Source organism: Nerophis lumbriciformis, linkage group LG07 (genome assembly GCF_033978685.3).
Source record: "Nerophis lumbriciformis linkage group LG07, RoL_Nlum_v2.1, whole genome shotgun sequence".
NCBI lineage: Eukaryota > Metazoa > Chordata > Actinopteri > Syngnathiformes > Syngnathidae > Nerophis > Nerophis lumbriciformis.
In genome coordinates, this window is record NC_084554.2 from 54,102,997 (window position 1) to 54,121,371 (window position 18,375).

An 18,375-nucleotide genomic window follows, 5' to 3' on the forward strand; every position below is an offset into this window, starting at 1 on the left:
TTGTCTTTGGGAAAGTGTTTGTCAATCAGATTGAGGAATTTGTGTCCAATGTTCGTTGAGACGTTTTTGCTGTATGTACAACCCCCCATACAATGTTCGTTGAGACGTTTTTGCTGTATGAACAACCCCCCATACAGCAAAAAACGTCTCAACGAACATTGGACACAAATTCCTCAATCTGATTGACAAACACTTTCCCAAAGACAACACCCTAAGAAAAGTATTCAACAAGAACAACATTAAATTGAGCTACAGCTGCATGAACAATATACGACAAATCATCTCAAACCACAACAAAACAATTGCAAATGAGCCGTCGACCCCCAGACAGAGCGACTCCAAAACCAACAAAGGATGTAACTGTCGAAAGAAACCTGATTGCCCCCTCAACGGGGGGTGCTTACAAACATCAGTTGTCTACTAAGGTAATACGCAAGGACATTAACACATCCGACACATATGTAGGATTAACCGAGGGAGAATTCAAAACCAGATGGAACAATCACAAGGCTTCTTTCAGGAACAAAAACCTGCGAAATACCACAGAACTCAGCAAACACATTTGGGACCTCAAAGACAATAATGTTGAATATTCAATAACATGGCAAATTCTTGCATCCAGCACACCTTACAATAGTGGTAATAAAAGATGCAACCTATGCTTGAAAGAGAAACTGTTTATTATTTACCGTCCAGACCTGTCATCCCTCAACAAGCGCAGCAAAATTGTAACAGCATGCCGCCACAGACGGAAACACCTCCTAGGTAACACATGAGCCAATCACCACGCCCCTACGCCAGCCTGTACCCACCCACTCTGTGCCCTATATAAACCATGGTATGTGAATGCTCCCATTAAAATCTCCTGATGATTGAGGGTACCCCCCTCATGAAACAGGCCTGTAGAGATGAAATAGTCTTGTGATTTTTTTCCCCACACATACATATATATATATATATATATATACATACATATATATATATATATATATATATATATATATATATATATATATATATATGTATACACACAAACACATGTATGTATATATACATATGTAAACATGTAAATATATTATACATATTTAAACACCAAAATATTGTATGGGTGTCAAAACCCAAGAGACACAAAAACCGAGACACAAATGTCTGTGCTTGTTTGGTTTCTTCCTTGCGACTCCAACAGTTTCCAGTCCTCTATGAAGACCACCAGGCTGTTGTTATTTACCGGACTGAGCAGATTCTAAGGTCTGGTTGAACAGCTTCGGAGCCAAGATGAGTGGTTATTAGCAGGGTGAGAGTCAGGTCGGCATGGGGGGGGCCTCTGGTCTGCCAAGGTGCTCTGACAAGCGGTCCTGCTGTCAGGGCCATGGAGACCAAACCGGACGAGGGCAAGAGCCTCACCATCTGGTCCGCGACAGCCAAAGTCACCCTGCGTCTGATTGGTTGGGTGAAATGTCTGGTTGTGATGCTCTTGTCCATGTCCGCTGGTCTGCATGCAAGGTCTTACACCACACGCTCTTCAGGTTCTGTGAAGACTGCTGCATTTAACGGAACCTATCCTACAAACTGGTCATCCTTACTTATAGGTTTCAAACGCTGTGCTCGTGGTCTCCATAACGTGTTTGTGTTGGTAAACGATACCTGGTTTCATTTTCAAGTTACTCCTAAATCTTCTGGAATAAGAACTTCGGCGAACTCCACCGAATCCTAACAACTGAGATCGTTCTCGATAGGGAGGGGTTAGCGTTTCTTTAGGACATAAATACTTTGGATCCAACAACATCCCCGCAGACTCGTGCTGTCCTATTTGGTCTTTGAGCATCAACTGAAGAACCCTGATTTGATTATAGACCTAACTTCTGAGACAACCTCGATAGTCCAGTGGTCATCGACTTTATAGATGAGAAGTCGATGAGATTTCAATGAGATCTTTTGAATTGTTCCATGTCCCAACTTTTGGGAAGTCCATGTGTATCAATACTGATTATTTCTTAAAAAAAGTCAGGCAAAACGTTTGTTTCTGGTTTAAAAATTACGTGTCTTACCATGGGCTTCCAAAGGGGAATTTATTGCACAACATGGTTTGTCTTAGAAGACGCCAGAACTAGATCTGACCAATCTAAGTCTAAGACTAGATCTAACCAATCTAAGGCTAAGACTTGATCTGACCAATCTAAGTTTACGACTAGATATGACCAATATAAGTCTATGACCAGGTCTGACCAATCTAAAACTAAGACTAGATCTAACCAATGAGCTGACCAATCTAATTATAAGACTAGATGTGACCAATCTAATTCTAAGACTAGATCTGACCAATATAGGTATTAGACTAGCTGTGACCAATCTAAGACTAAGATTAGATGTGACCAATCTAAGTCTAAGACTAGATCTAACCAATATAAGCCTAAAACTTGATCTGACCAATCTAAGTTTACGACTAGATACGACCAATCTAAGTCTATGACCAGGTCTGACCAATCTAAAACTAAGACTAGATCTAACCAATGAGCTGACCAATCTAATTCTAAGACTAGATGTGACCAATCTAATTCTAAGACTAGATCTGACCAATATAAGTATTACACTAGCTGTGACCAATCTAAGACTAAGACTAGATGTGACCAATCTAAGTCTAAGACTAGATCTAACCAATCTAAGCCTAAGACTTGATCTGACCAATCTAAGTTTACGACTAGATACGACCAATCTAAGTCTATGACCAGGTCTGACCAATCTAAAACTAAGACTAGATCTAACCAATGAGCTGACCAATCTTATTCTAAGACTAGATGTGACCAATCTAATTCTAAGACTAGATCTGACCAATATAAGTATTACACTAGCTGTGACCAATCTAAGACTAAGACTAGATGTGACCAATCTAAGTCTAAGACTAGATCTAACCAATCTAAGCCTAAGACTTGATCTGACCAATCTAAGTTTACGACTAGATACGACCAATCTAAGTCTATGACCAGGTCTGACCAATCTAAAACTAAGACTAGATCTAACCAATGAGCTGACCAATCTAATTATAAGACCAGATGTGACCAATCTAATTCTAAGACTAGATCTGACCAATATAAGTATTGGACTAGCTGTGACCAATCTAAGACTAAGACTAGATGTGACCAATCTAAGTCTAAGACTAGATGTGACCAATCTAAGAGATGTGACCAATCTAAGTCTAAGACGAGATGTGACCAATCTAAGTCTAAGACAAGATGTAACCAATCTAAGTCTAAGACTAGATCTGACCAATCTAAGTATAAGACTAGATCTGACCAATCTAAGTCTAAGATGAGATGTGACCAATCCAAGTTTAAGACTAGATCTAACCAATCTAAGTCTAAGACTTGATCTGACCAATCTAAGTCTAGGACTAGATCCGACCAATTTAAGTCTATGACTAGGTCTGACCAATTTAAAACTAAGACTAGGTCTAACCAATCCAATTCTAGGACTTGATCTGACCAATCTAATTATACGACTAGATGTGACCAATTTAAGTGTAAGACTAGATGTGACCAATATATGTGTAAGACTAGATGTGACCAATCTAAGTCTAAGACGAGATGTGACCAATCTAAGTCTAAGAATAGATGCGACCAATCTAAGACTAAGACTAGATGTGACCAATCTAAGTCTAAGACTAGGTCTGACCAATCTAAAACTAAGACTAGGTCTAACCAATCCAATTCTAGGACTTGATCTGACCAATCTAATTATAAGACTAGATGTGACCAATCTAAGTGTAAGACTAGATGTGACCAATCTAAGTCTAAGACTAGATCTGACCAATCTAAGTCTTAGACTAGATGTGACCAATCTAAGTCTAAGACAGATGTGACCAATCTAAGTCTAAAACTAGATGTGACCAATCTAAGTCTAAGACTAGATCTGACCACTCTAAGTCTAAGTCTAGATCTGACCAATCTAAGTCTAAGATCATGAACTGATGAAGTCTACTCAAATGAGAGACTAATCGCTTCTAAAACCAAACAGTCCAGTAGCGATGGATTGAAAGCCCTGAGACTACAAAGACCCGATGAATGAGAACCTTCATAGACATTTTGCACAACATATTCTCCAGGGATTTAAAGACCTTGGTCAGGGTCACTGCTCTTCTGGCATCACCATGTTGGTTCTCCAATATTCAGTTCTTCTCTACTGTCTGCTGATAACCATTAGCATGTGCACAGTTAGCAGTGTGGTGGTAAGATGCAACAGAGTAGGTCAGCCAAAAGGAGAAGGATGCAGATTTACCCCAGTATTTGATGAAAACTTACTATAGTACCCCACTAGGAGCCGATGTGATTTGAAAACCCCTGAAATGAGCCTGAACAGTCCGGTCAGGAGATAGTTTTGGACATTGGTATGCCTGGAAAAAGTCGGCAATATACACAACATTGGATCAGACATATGGGTGTGTACTCACCACTTCTCGAGGCAGCAGGGGTTCCTCTGGACGAGTCACCGACAGGTTGACTACCCCACCCATGGGTGCAGCACGCAGCACAGCTACCACCTCTTCTTGGGTTTTACCACTCAGGTCCACACCACTGACCTGCATCACACATCCAGTAGCGATGATACTTTGGTGGTAACTAAGAACCCAGATGTCATTTTTAATATCTGGTTATTACAAAAGGGTGGTTAACAAATTATACGACTTTATGAATTTCATTAATAAGAAAATTGAACTCATTAGAAAGGAGATTAAAGACAACGCATCCCAGCTACAACTGGGTTCTATGAACACAGATACGACTGTATCTACGACGGATACTGCAATACAAAATAGTCTCTCTCTCTTTGACGAAATAACATTAGAGGAACTATGTAAGTGGGATAAAACAAACAACATGTTTACTCGACCCACTTCCTGGGAAACTTATCAAAGGAGCTTTTTGTATTATTAGGTCCATCAGTGCTAAATATTATAAACGTATCACTTTCCTCTGGCACTGTTCCCCTAGCATTCAAGAAAGCGGTTATTCATCCTCTGCTCAAAAGACCTAACCTCGATCCTGACCTCATGGTCCCACCTTCCCTTTATTTCGAACATCCTCGAAAAAATTGTCGCACAGCAGCTAAATGAACACTTAGTGTCTAACAATCTCTGTGAACCTTTTCAATCCGGTTTCAGGGTTAACAAGTGGCTGGCTAGCTTCTGTAGACAACAGGGACTAACGTTTATTGATAATTGGCCCTCTTTCTGGGGCAAACCAGGCTTGCTGATGAGGGACGGCCTTCACCCTAACCAGGAAGGCGCCATCATCCTGTCTAAGAATATAGACTACTGTTTAAGTCACATTTGACTAACTACACTAGAGCAAGCCCGGTCACAGGCAATTACAGAGCCTGCTAGTCCGGGTGAGGAGTCAGTTAAGCTAGAACTAGCCAGCGCCAGGCTGGATAATTCCTGTACGCATAGCAATTTTCTTAGAATAACACACAACTCACATAATGTGTTTTCTGTTGTGAATGTGTCCGGGGTAGATATGCATTCTACTGAGGTGGCAAATCATGATGCGTTCAGTCGATCGCAGCATCAAGCAAACAATCTGAAAATTCCCGTCGTATCAATTCCTAGATACGGTCGAAACTATTTAAAGTGCACTACGTATAATAAACGCAACATTATTAATATTTCTACTACGGATAATTTAAACAAAAACTCGTCAAAACAGCCCAATACTTATAATATGGGCTTTTTAAACATAAGATCATTGTCTCCCAAAACGTTATTAGTTAATGAGGTCATTAGAGACAACAATCTTAACGTCATTGGTCTTAGCGAAACCTGGCTCAAACCAGACAAATTTTTTGCGCTAAATGAGGCATCTCCTCCTAACTATACGAATGCGCATATTGCCCGTCCCCTTAAAAGGGGTGGGGGGGGGGGTCGCACTAATATACAATGAAAACTTTAACCTTACCCCTAACCTAAATAATAAATACAAATCGTTTGAGGTGCTTACTATGAGGTCTGTCGCACTGCTGCCTCTCGATATGGCTGTTATCTACCGCCCCCCAGGCCCTACTCGGACTTTATCAATGAATTCTCAGAGTTCGTTGCTGATCTAGTGACGCACGCAGACAATATAATCATAATGGGGGACTTTAATATCCATATGAATACCCCATCGGACCCTCAGTGCGTGGCGCTCCAGACTATAATTGATAGCTGTGGTCTTACACAAATAATAAATGAACCTACGCATCGCAACGGCAATACGATAGATCTAGTGCTGGTCAGGGGTGTCACCACCTCCAAAGTTATGGTACTCCCGTATACTAAAGTAATGTCCGATCATTACCTTATAAAATTCGAAGTTCTGACTCATTGTCAACAAACTAATAATAATAATAACTGCTATAGCAGCCGCAACATTAATGCCGCCAAAACGATGACTCTTGCTGACCTACTGCCTTCGGTAATGGCACCATTCCCAAATTATGTCGGCTCTATTGATAACCTCACTAACAACTTTGACAATGCCCTGCGCAAAACCATTGATAGTATAGCACCGCTAAAACAAAAAAGGGCCCCTAAAAGGCGCACCCCATGGTTTACAGAGGAAACCAGAGCTCATAAATTATCATGTAGAAAGTTGGAACGCAAATGGCGCGCGACCAAGCTTGAGGTTTTCCATCAAGCATGGAGTGATAGTTTAATATCGTATAAACGCATGCTTACCTTAGCTAAAGCTAAATATTACTCAAATCTCATCCGCCTCAACAAAAACGACTCTAAATTTTTGTTTAGTACAGTAGCATCGCTAACCCAACAAGGGACTCCTCCCAATAGCTCCACCCACTCGGCAGATGACTTTATGAATTTCTTTAATAAGAAAATTGAACTCATTAGAAAGGAGATTAAAGACAACGCATCCCAGCTACAACTGGGTTCTATGAACACAGATACGACTGTATCTACGACGGATACTGCAATACAAAATAGTCTCTCTCTCTTTGATGAAATAACATTAGAGGAACTATTACGGCGTGTAAGTGGGATAAAACAAACAACATGTTTACTCGACCCACTTCCTGGGAAACTTATCAAAGGAGCTTTTTGTATTATTAGGTCCATCAGTGCTAAATATTATAAACGTATCACTTTCCTCTGGCACTGTTCCCCTAGCATTCAAGAAAGCGGTTATTCATCCTCTGCTCAAAAGACCTAACCTCGATCCTGACCTCATGCTAAACTACCGACCGGTGTCCCACCTTCCCTTTATTTCGAACATCCTCGGAAAAAATTGTCGCACAGCAGCTAAATGAACACTTAGTGTCTAACAATCTCTGTGAACCTTTTCAATCCGGTTTCAGGGCAAATCACTCTACGGAGACGGCCCTCGCAAAAATGACTAATGATCTACTGCTAACGATGGATTCTGATGCGTCATCTATGTTGCTGCTTCTTGATCTTAGCGCTGCTTTCGATACCGTCGATCATAACATTTTATTAGAGCGTATCAAAACACGTATTGGTATGTCAGACTTAGCTTTGTCGTGGTTTAACTCTTATCTTACTGACAGGATGCAATGCGTCTCCCATAATAATGTGACCTCGGACTATGTTAAGGTGACGTGCGGAGTTCCTCAGGGTTCGGTTCTTGGCCCTGCTTACATGCTGCCGCTAGGCGACATCATACGCAAATACGGTGTTAGCTTTCATTGTTATGCTGATGACACCCAACTCTACATGCCCCTAAAGCTGACCAACACGCCGGATTGTAGTCAGCTGGAGGCGTGTCTTAATGAAATTAAACAATGGATGTCCGCTAACTTCTTGCAACTCAACGCCAAGAAAATGGAAATGCTGATTATCGGTCCTGCTAAACACCGACATTTATTTAATAATACCACCTTAACATTTGACAACCAAACAATTACACAAGGCGAATCAGTAAAGAATCTGGGTATTATCTTCCACCCAACTCTCTCCTTTGAGTCACACATTAAGAGTGTTACTAAAACGGCCTTCTTTCATCTCCGTAATATCGCTAAAATTCGTTCTATTTTGTCCACTAGCGACGCTGAGATCATTATTCATGCGTTCGTTACGTCTCGTCTCGATTACTGTAACGTATTATTTTGGGGTCTCCCTATGTCTAGCATTAAAAGACTACAGTTGGTACAAAATGCGGCTGCTAGACTTTTGACAAGAACAAGAAAGTTTGATCATATTACGCCTATACTGTATATACCTTTATATACATATATACATATATATGTACATACCTATACTGGCTCACCTGCACTGGCTTCCTGTGCACTTAAGATGTGACTTTAAGGTTTTACTACTTACGTATAAAATACTACACGGTCTAGCTCCGTCCTATCTTGTCGATTGCATTGTACCATATGTCCCGGCAAGAAATCTGCGTTCAAAGAACTCCGGCTTATTAGTGATTCCCAGAGCCCAAAAAAAGTCTGCGGGCTATAGAGCGTTTTCTATTGGGGCTCCAGTACTATGGAATGCCCTCCCGGTAACAATTAGAGATGCTACCTCAGTAGAAGCATTTAAGTCCCATCTTAAAACTCATTTGTATACTCTAGCCTTTAAATAGCCCCCCTGTTAGACCAGTTGATCTGCCGTTTCTTTTCTTTTCTCCTCTGCTCCCCTTTTCCTTGTGGGGGGGGGCACAGGTCCGGTGGCCATGGATGAAGTGCTGGCTGTCCAGAGTCGGGACCCGGGGTGGACCGCTCGCCTGTGCATTGGCTGGGAATATCTCTGCGCTGCTGACCCGTCTCCGCTCGGGATGGTGTCCTGCTGGCCCCACTATGGACTGGACTCTTACTATTATGTTGGATCCACTATGGACTGGACTCTCACACTATTATGTTAGATCCACTACGGACTGGACTCTCTTACTATTATGTTAGATCCACTATGGACTGGACTCTCACACTATTATGTTAGATCCACTATGGACTGGACTCTCTTACTATTATGTTGGATCCACTATGGACTGGACTCTCACACTATTATGTTAGATCCACTACGGACTGGACTCTCTTACTATTATGTTGGATCCACTATGGACTGGACTCTTACTCTTATGTTAGATCCACTATGGACTGGACTCTCACACTATTATGTTAGATCCACTATGGACTGGACTCTCACACTATTATGTTAGATCCACTACGGACTGGACTCTCTTACTATTATGTTAGATCCACTATGGACTGGACTCTCACACTATTATGTTAGATCCACTATGGACTGGACTCTCTTACTATTATGTTGGATCCACTATTAACTGGACTCTCACACTATTATGTTAGATCCACTACGGACTGGACTCTCTTACTATTATGGTGAATCCACTATGGACTGGACTCTCACAATATTATGTCAGACCCACTCGACATCCATTGCTTTCGGTCTCCCCTAGAAGGGGGGGGGTTATCCACATATGTGGTCCTCTCCAAGGTTTCTCATAGTCATTCACATCGACGTCCCACTGGGGTGAGTTTTTCCTTGCCCTTATGTGGCCTTTGTACCGAGGATGTCGTTGTGGCTTGTGCAGCCCTTTGAGACACTTGTGATTTAGGGCTCTATAAATAAACATTGATTGATTGATTGATATACATGGTCCTACCTTCAGAAGACGGTCTCCAGCTTTGAGTCTGCCATCTTGGATGGCGGCCCCCCGAGCAAGTATGTTTTTGACATAAATAGGAGCGCTGCCACCAACTGGAACATCTCGGGAAGTGATGCTGAACCCAAGACCCTCCGGACCTAAGACACAAAAAGGCAAACATATTTACCATTTAAAATAAGAAAATGCAAATATTACATACATTTTAATCTTCTTAAAACAATTGTTTATCATATTTATATATGAACACATATTTCAATAATATTTAGTGAATTATATGTATATAATTGTGAGTAGATTGCCCAGCTGGGGCTTGTTATCTAATCACCTGTCGCCCTTAATAGCAGCAGCCGGAACGAGACACGCACTGCCCCAGACTGAAAAGGCCTAAAGCATATATTGCTGAAAAGCAAACGAGACTTGTGTATGACAATAAAAGACTGGCTCAAACCTGTACACCGGGCTCACGAAATATCTATCAGACTCAGGAGAACCCACCCACCATAGAGAGACTTCCACACAAATTGTCTAACCTGGAACCCTCAAGTTGCTGGCACGGCCTCTCTAACAACCGAGCCACGTCGACCCAGTTTAATAAACTATATTACTCGTAACGAGTAATCTAATTAATTACTTTTGGGTCCGATAAAACGCCGTTAGCGATATTTATGACAACAACAACAAGTGCAGCAAGTTCAACGCAGGAAATATATTTTTACTGGTGAACGCAACAAGCGCTATCGCACTAAAATGAACTTGATATCAAACAGGAAGAGACGACATCACACATGTACAGCATGGAAATAATGAACGACAAATCAAAACTTGCCATCCAAACAATACACCGTTCAGTTCATCTCTACTTACCTTTGCTCAGATTCCGTTAGTAATTCAATTACTTTTTTTTTGGCAAAGTAACAAATGTAATGAATTGCTTTTTAAACACATCAATGATTGAAGTGACAAATTTGCCATCCAAACAATACCCCGTTTGTTGACTAGAAGCCTCGGCAGCCATTCAATCTCTTTATTAAGCAATCCGGTGGGAAAAAAATTCAAAAGAGCTGGCGTCAAGGCCGACAAAGTGCGCTGCTAACTGCTAAAGCTAACAAACACAGCTCCGTTGAAGCCATCGATGACGTCACACGTCAGTAGGCAACAGGCCCCGCCTTTTAAAAACGAATACGCCACACACTGTGCTCTTATATGAAACATCTCTCAAATGCATGTTAGAGAACAACAAATCAATGATTGAAGTGACAAACTTGCCATCCAAACAATACCCCGTTTGTTGACATTTCTCAAATGCATGCGCCAGATATTTAAAGTTATTTTTAGTTTATTCCCCGAGTAATTACATTTATTAAAGAGTAATTCCGTCAGTAATTCAATTACATTGTAAACTATAACTATAATGAATTACTTTTTTAAAGTAATTTGAAGTAACAAACTTGCCATCCAAACAATACCCCGTTTGTTGACATTTCTCAAATGCATACGCCAGATATTTAAAGTTATTTTTAGTTTATTCCCCGAGTAATTACATTTATTAAAGAGTAATTCCGTCAGTAATTCAATTACATTGTAAACTATAACTATAATGAATTACTTTTTAAAAGTAATTTGAAGTGACAAACTTGCCATCCAAACAATACCCCGTTTGTTGACATTTCTCAAATGCATACGCCAGATATTTAAAGTTATTTTTAGTTTATTCCCCGAGTAATTACATTTATTAAAGAGCAATTCCGTCAGTAATTCAATTACATTGTAAACTATAACTACAATGAATTACTTTTTAAAAGTAATTTGAAGTGACAAACTTGCCATCCAAACAATACCCCGTTTGTTGACATTTCTCAAATGCATACGCCAGATATTTAAAGTTGTTTTTAGTTTATTCCCCGAGTAATTACATTTATTAAAGAGTAATTCCGTCAGTAATTCAATTGCATTGTAAACTATAACTATAATTAATTACTTTTTAAAAGTAATTTGAAGTAACAAACTTGCCATCCAAACAATACCCCGTTTGTTGACATTGCTCAAATGCATAAGCCAGATATTTAAAGTTATTTTTAGTTTATTCCCCGAGTAATTACATTTATTAAAGAGTAATTCCGTCAGTAATTCAATTACATTGTAAACTATAACTATAATGAATTACTTTTTAAAAGTAATTTGAAGTGACAAACTTGCCATCCAAACAATACCCCGTTTGTTGACATTTCTCAAATGCATACGCCAGATATTTAAAGTTATTTTTAGTTTATTCCCCGAGTAATTACATTTATTAAAGAGTAATTCCGTCAGTAATTCAATTACATTGTAAACTATAACTATAATGAATTACTTTTTAAAAGTAATTTTCAGAACACGGGTGCCGAATAATAATATTTAAATTTTCTCCTCTCAGTATTGTGTTAACCTTGTGTTACCTTGTGTTGACCTTCAAATATTCTGCATGTTCCTGAATGGATTGTGCTCCTTACTCTGCTCACCAAGGAGACACAATCCTCTGCGCAGGACGGGTGTATATAACGATGGTTAAAATCAGGCACTTTGAAGCTTTTTTTAGGGATATTGTAAAATTTTGAAAAAACCTTTGAAAAATAAAATAAGCCACAGGGAACTGATTTTTAATGGTTTTAACCATTCTGAAATTGTGATAATGTTCCCCTTTAAAGGCCGTGTACCGTATTTTTCGGACGATAATTCGCAGTTTTTTTCGACTTATATATGTTTTTTTTCCTTTTTTATTATGCATTTTGGGCGGGTGCGACTTATACTCCGGTGCGACTTATACTCCGAAAAATACGGTACGTATAATCAACGTTGCATCAATGTCTTGTGTCTTCTGGGTTTCTTCCAATTGAAGAGAATCATTAAAAAAATAATCCTGAATCCAGAGAATGATTCTGATCACCTCCAAAATCTGATCACTTATTCCTGTAAATTTTACCCAAATCCGTGTCCCAATACTTATGTCAAGTTTTAGTCCTAAGTGTTCCAATACTTTTGTCAAGTTTTAGCCACAAGTGTCCCAATACTTTTGTCCAGTTTTAGTCCTAAGTGTCCCCATGCTTTTGTCAAGTTTTAGTCCAAAGTGTCCCAATACTTTTGTCCGGTGGTAGTCCTAAGGGGCCCAAATACTTTTGGCAAGTTTAGGCGTAAGTGTCCCAATACTTTTATCCAGTGTAAGTGTCCCAATTCTTTTGTCCAGTGGTAGTCCTAAGTGTCTCAATACTTTTGTCAGGTTGTAGTCCTAAGTGTTCCAACACTTTTGTCAGGTTGTAGTCCTAAGTGTCTCAATACTTTTGACCAGTGTAAGTGTCCCAATACTTTTGTCCAGTGTAAGTGTCCCAAAACTTTTGTCCAGTGGTAGTCCTAAGTGTCCCAATACTTTTGTCTACTTTTAGTCCGAAGTGTCCCAATACTTTTGTTCAGTGGTAGTCCTAAGTGTCCCAATACTTCTGTCAAGTTGTAGTCCTAAGTGTCCCAATACTTGTGTCCAGTGTAAGTGTCCCAATACTTTTGCCCAGTTTTCATCCTAAGCGTCCCAATACGTTTGTCAAGTTGTAGTCCCAAGTGTCCCAATACTTTTGTCCAGTTGTAGTCCTAAGTGTCCCGAAACTTGTGTCCAGTTTTAGTCCTAAGTGTCCCAATACTTTTGTCAAGTTGTAGTCCTAAGTGTCCCAATACTTCTGTCAAGTTGTAGTCCTAAGTGTCCCAATACTTTTGTCCAGTGTAAGTGTCCCAATACTTTTATCCAGTTTTCGTCCTAAGCATCCCAATACTTTTGTCCAGTGGTAGTCCTAAGTGTCCCAATACTTTTGTCCAGTGTAAGTGTCCCAATACTTTTATCCAGTTTGCGTCCTAAGCGTCCCAATACTTTTGTCCAGTGGTAGTCCTAAGTGTTCCAAAACATTTGTCCAGTTTTAGTCCTAAGTGTCCCAATACGTTTGTCAAGTTGTAGTCCTAAGTGTCCCAATACTTTTGTCCAGTTGTAGTCCTAAGTGTCCCAAAACTTGTGTCCAGTTTTAGTCCTAAGTGTCCCAATACTTTTGTCTACTTTTAGTCCGAAGTGTCCCAATACTTTTGTTCAGTGGTAGTCCTAAGTGTCCCAATACGTTTGTCCAGTGTAAGTGTCCCAATACTTTTATCCAGTTTGCGTCCTAAGCGTCCCAATACTTTTGTCAAGTTGTAGTCCTAAGTGTCCCAATACTTTTGTCCAGTGTAAGTGTCCCAATACTTTTATCCAGTTTGCGTCCTAAGCGTCCCAATACTTTTGTCCAGTGGTAGTCCTAAGTGTTCCAAAACATTTGTCCAGTTTTAATCCTAAGTGTCCCAATACGTTTGTCAAGTTGTAGTCCTAAGTGTTCCAAAACATTTGTCCAGTTTTAGTCCTAAGTGTCCCAATACGTTTGTCAAGTTGTAGTCCTAAGTGTCCCAATACTTTTGTCCAGTTGTAGTCCTAAGTGTCCCGAAACTTGTGTCCAGTTTTAGTCCTAAGTGTCCCAATACTTTTGTCAAGTTGTAGTCCTAAGTGTCCCGAAACTTGTGTCCAGTTTTAGTCCTAAGTGTCCCAATACTTTTGTCAAGTTGTAGTCCTAAGTGTCCCAATACTTTTGTCCAGACTACCAATACTTTTGTCAAGTATTAGTCCCAAGTGGCCCAATACTTTTGTCAAGTTTTATACATGCTTATTATGCATTTTGGGCGGGTGCGACTTATACTCCGGTGCGCCTTATACTCCGAAAAATACGGTACGTATAATCAACGTTGTATCAATGTCTTGTGTCTTCTGGGTTTCTTCCAATTGAAGAGAATCATTAAAAAAAAAAATCCTGAATCCAGAGAATGATTTTGATCACCTCCAAAATCTGATCACTTATTCCTGTAAATTTTACCCAAATCCGTGTCCCAATACTTATGTCAAGTTTTAGTCCTAAGTGTTCCAATACTTTTGTCAAGTTTTAGCCACAAGTGTCCCAATACTTTTGTCCAGTTTTAGTCCTAAGTGTCCCCATGCTTTTGTCAAGTTTTAGTCCAAAGTGTCCCAATACTTTTGTCCGGTGGTAGTCCTAAGGGGCCCAAATACTTTTGGCAAGTTTAGGCGTAAGTGTCCCAATACTTTTATCCAGTGTAAGTGTCCCAATTCTTTTGTCCAGTGGTAGTCCTAAGTGTTCCAATACTTTTGTCAGGTTGTAGTCCTAAGTGTCTCAATACTTTTGTCCAGTGTAAGTGTCCCAATACTTTTGTCCACTGTAAGTGTCCCAAAACTTTTGTCCAGTGGTAGTCCTAAGTGTCCCAATACTTTTATCCAGTTTTCATCCTAAGCGTCCCAATACTTCTGTCCAGTGGTAGTCCTAAGTGTTCCAAAACTTTTGTCCAGTTTTAGTCCTAAGTGTCCCAATACGTTTGTCAAGTTGTAGTCCTAAGTGTCCCAATACTTTTGTCCAGTTGTAGTCCTAAGTGTCCCGAAACTTGTGTCCAGTTTTAGTCCTAAGTGTCCCAATACTTTTGTCAAGTTGTAGTCCTAAGTGTCCCAATACTTCTGTCAAGTTGTAGTCCTAAGTGTCCCAATACTTTTGTCCAGTGTAAGTGTCCCAATACTTTTATCCAGTTTTCGTCCTAAGCGTCCCAATACTTTTGTCCAGTGGTAGTTCTAAGTGTTCCAAAACTTTTGTCCAGTTTTAGTCCTAAGTCTCCCAATACGTTTGTCAAGTTGTAGTCCTAAGTGTCCCAATACTTTTGTCCAGTTGTAGTCCTAAGGGGCCCAAATACGTTTGGCAAGTTTAGGCGTAAGTGTCCCAATACTTTTATCCAGTGTAAGTGTCCCAATTCTTTTGTCCAGTGGTAGTCCTAAGTGTTCCAATACTTTTGTCAGGTTGTAGTCCTAAGTGTCTCAATACTTTTGTCCAGTGTAAATGTCCCAATACTTGTGTCCAGTGTAAGTGTCCCAATACTTTTGTCCAGTGTAAGTGTCCCAAAACCTTTGTCCAGTGGTAGTCCTAAGTGTCCCAATACTTTTGTCTACTTTTAGTCCGAAGTGTCCCAATACTTTTGTCCAGTGTAAGTGTCCCAATACTTTTATCCAGTTTTCGTCCTAAGCGTCCCAATACTTTTGTCCAGTGGTAGTCCTAAGTGTTCCAAAACGTCTGTCCAGTTTTAGTCCTAAGTGTCCCAATACGTTTGTCAAGTTGCAGTCCTAAGTGTCCCAATACTTTTGTCCAGTTGTAGTCCTAAGTGTCCCGAAACGTGTGTCCAGTTTTAGTCCTAAGTGTCCCAATACTTTTGTCAAGTTGTAGTCCTAAGTGTCCCAATACTTCTGTCAAGTTGTAGTCCTAAGTGTCCCAATACTTTTGTCCAGTGTAAGTGTCCCAATACTTTTATCCAGTTTTCATCCTAAGCGTCCCAATACTTTTGTCCAGTGGTAGTCCGAAATGTTCCAAAACTTTTGTCCAGTTTTAGTCCTAAGTGTCCCAATACGTTTGTCAAGTTGTAGTCCTAAGTGTCCCAATACTTTTGTCCAGTTGTAGTCCTAAGTGTCCCGAAACTTGTGTCCAGTTTTAGTCCTAAGTGTCCCAATACTTTTGTCAAGTTGTAGTCCCAAGTGTCCCAATACTTCTGTCAAGTTGTAGTCCTAAGTGTCCCAATACTTTTGTCCAGTGTAAGTGTCCCAATACTTTTATCCAGTTTTCATCCTAAGCGTCCCAATACTTTTGTCCAGTGGTAGTCCGAAATGTTCCAAAACTTTTGTCCAGTTTTAGTCCTAAGTGTCCCAATACGTTTGTCAAGTTGTAGTCCTAAGTGTCCCAATACTTTTGTCCGGTGGTAGTCCTAAGGAGCCCAAATACTTTTGGCAAGTTTAGGCGTAAGTGTCCCAATACTTTTATCCAGTGTAAGTGTCCCAATTCTTTTGTCCAGTGGTAGTCCTAAGTGTTCCAATACTTTTGTCAGGTTGTAGTCCTAAGTGTCTCAATACTTTTGTCCAGTGTAAGTGTCCCAATACTTTTGTCCACTGTAAGTGTCCCAAAACTTTTGTCCAGTGGTAGTCCTAAGTGTCCCAATACTTTTGTCTACTTTTAGTCCGAAGTGTCCCAATACTTTTGTTCAGTGGTAGTCCTAAGTGTCCCAATACTTCTGTCAAGTTGTAGTCCTAAGTGTCCCAATACTTTTATCCAGTTTTCATCCTAAGCGTCCCAATACTTTTGTCCAGTGGTAGTCCGAAATGTTCCAAAACTTTTGTCCAGTTTTAGTCCTAAGTGTCCCAATACGTTTGTCAAGTTGTAGTCCTAAGTGTCCCAATACTTTTGTCCAGTTGTAGTCCTAAGTGTCCCGAAACTTGTGTCCAGTTTTAGTCCTAAGTGTCCCAATACTTTTGTCAAGTTGTAGTCCTAAGTGTCCCAATACTTCTGTCAAGTTGTAGTCCTAAGTGTCCCAATACTTTTGTCCAGTGTAAGTGTCCCAATACTTTTATCCAGTTTTCGTCCTAAGCGTCCCAATACTTTTGTCCAGTGGTAGTTCTAAGTGTTCCAAAACTTTTGTCCAGTTTTAGTCCTAAGTCTCCCAATACGTTTGTCAAGTTGTAGTCCTAAGTGTCTCAATACTTTTGTCCAGTGTAAGTGTCCCAATACTTTTGTCCACTGTAAGTGTCCCAAAACTTTTGTCCAGTGGTAGTCCTAAGTGTCCCAATACTTTTATCCAGTTTTCATCCTAAGCGTCCCAATACTTCTGTCCAGTGGTAGTCCTAAGTGTTCCAAAACTTTTGTCCAGTTTTAGTCCTAAGTGTCCCAATACGTTTGTCAAGTTGTAGTCCTAAGTGTCCCAATACTTTTGTCCAGTTGTAGTCCTAAGTGTCCCGAAACTTGTGTCCAGTTTTAGTCCTAAGTGTCCCAATACTTTTGTCAAGTTGTAGTCCTAAGTGTCCCAATACTTCTGTCAAGTTGTAGTCCTAAGTGTCCCAATACTTTTGTCCAGTGTAAGTGTCCCAATACTTTTATCCAGTTTTCGTCCTAAGCGTCCCAATACTTTTGTCCAGTGGTAGTTCTAAGTGTTCCAAAACTTTTGTCCAGTTTTAGTCCTAAGTCTCCCAATACGTTTGTCAAGTTGTAGTCCTAAGTGTCCCAATACTTTTGTCCAGTTGTAGTCCTAAGGGGCCCAAATACGTTTGGCAAGTTTAGGCGTAAGTGTCCCAATACTTTTATCCAGTGTAAGTGTCCCAATTCTTTTGTCCAGTGGTAGTCCTAAGTGTTCCAATACTTTTGTCAGGTTGTAGTCCTAAGTGTCTCAATACTTTTGTCCAGTGTAAATGTCCCAATACTTGTGTCCAGTGTAAGTGTCCCAATACTTTTGTCCAGTGTAAGTGTCCCAAAACCTTTGTCCAGTGGTAGTCCTAAGTGTCCCAATACTTTTGTCTACTTTTAGTCCGAAGTGTCCCAATACTTTTGTCCAGTGTAAGTGTCCCAATACTTTTATCCAGTTTTCGTCCTAAGCGTCCCAATACTTTTGTCCAGTGGTAGTCCTAAGTGTTCCAAAACGTCTGTCCAGTTTTAGTCCTAAGTGTCCCAATACGTTTGTCAAGTTGCAGTCCTAAGTGTCCCAATACTTTTGTCCAGTTGTAGTCCTAAGTGTCCCGAAACGTGTGTCCAGTTTTAGTCCTAAGTGTCCCAATACTTTTGTCAAGTTGTAGTCCTAAGTGTCCCAATACTTCTGTCAAGTTGTAGTCCTAAGTGTCCCAATACTT

General features: G+C 40.2%; 1 protein-coding gene across 1 annotated transcript in view; it reads right to left on the reverse strand.

Moving 5' to 3' along the window:
- Positions 1-18,375, reverse strand: part of LOC133609344 (partitioning defective 3 homolog) — a 963,929-nt gene that overhangs the window by 521,689 nt on the left and 423,865 nt on the right. Inside the window, exons 11-12 of the mRNA XM_061964873.2 lie at positions 9,627-9,766; positions 4,445-4,573 (exon numbers count right to left, since the gene is read on the reverse strand). Coding sequence (XP_061820857.1) covers positions 4,445-4,573; positions 9,627-9,766 — 269 coding nt within the window. The remainder of the gene's footprint in view (positions 1-4,444; positions 4,574-9,626; positions 9,767-18,375) is intronic.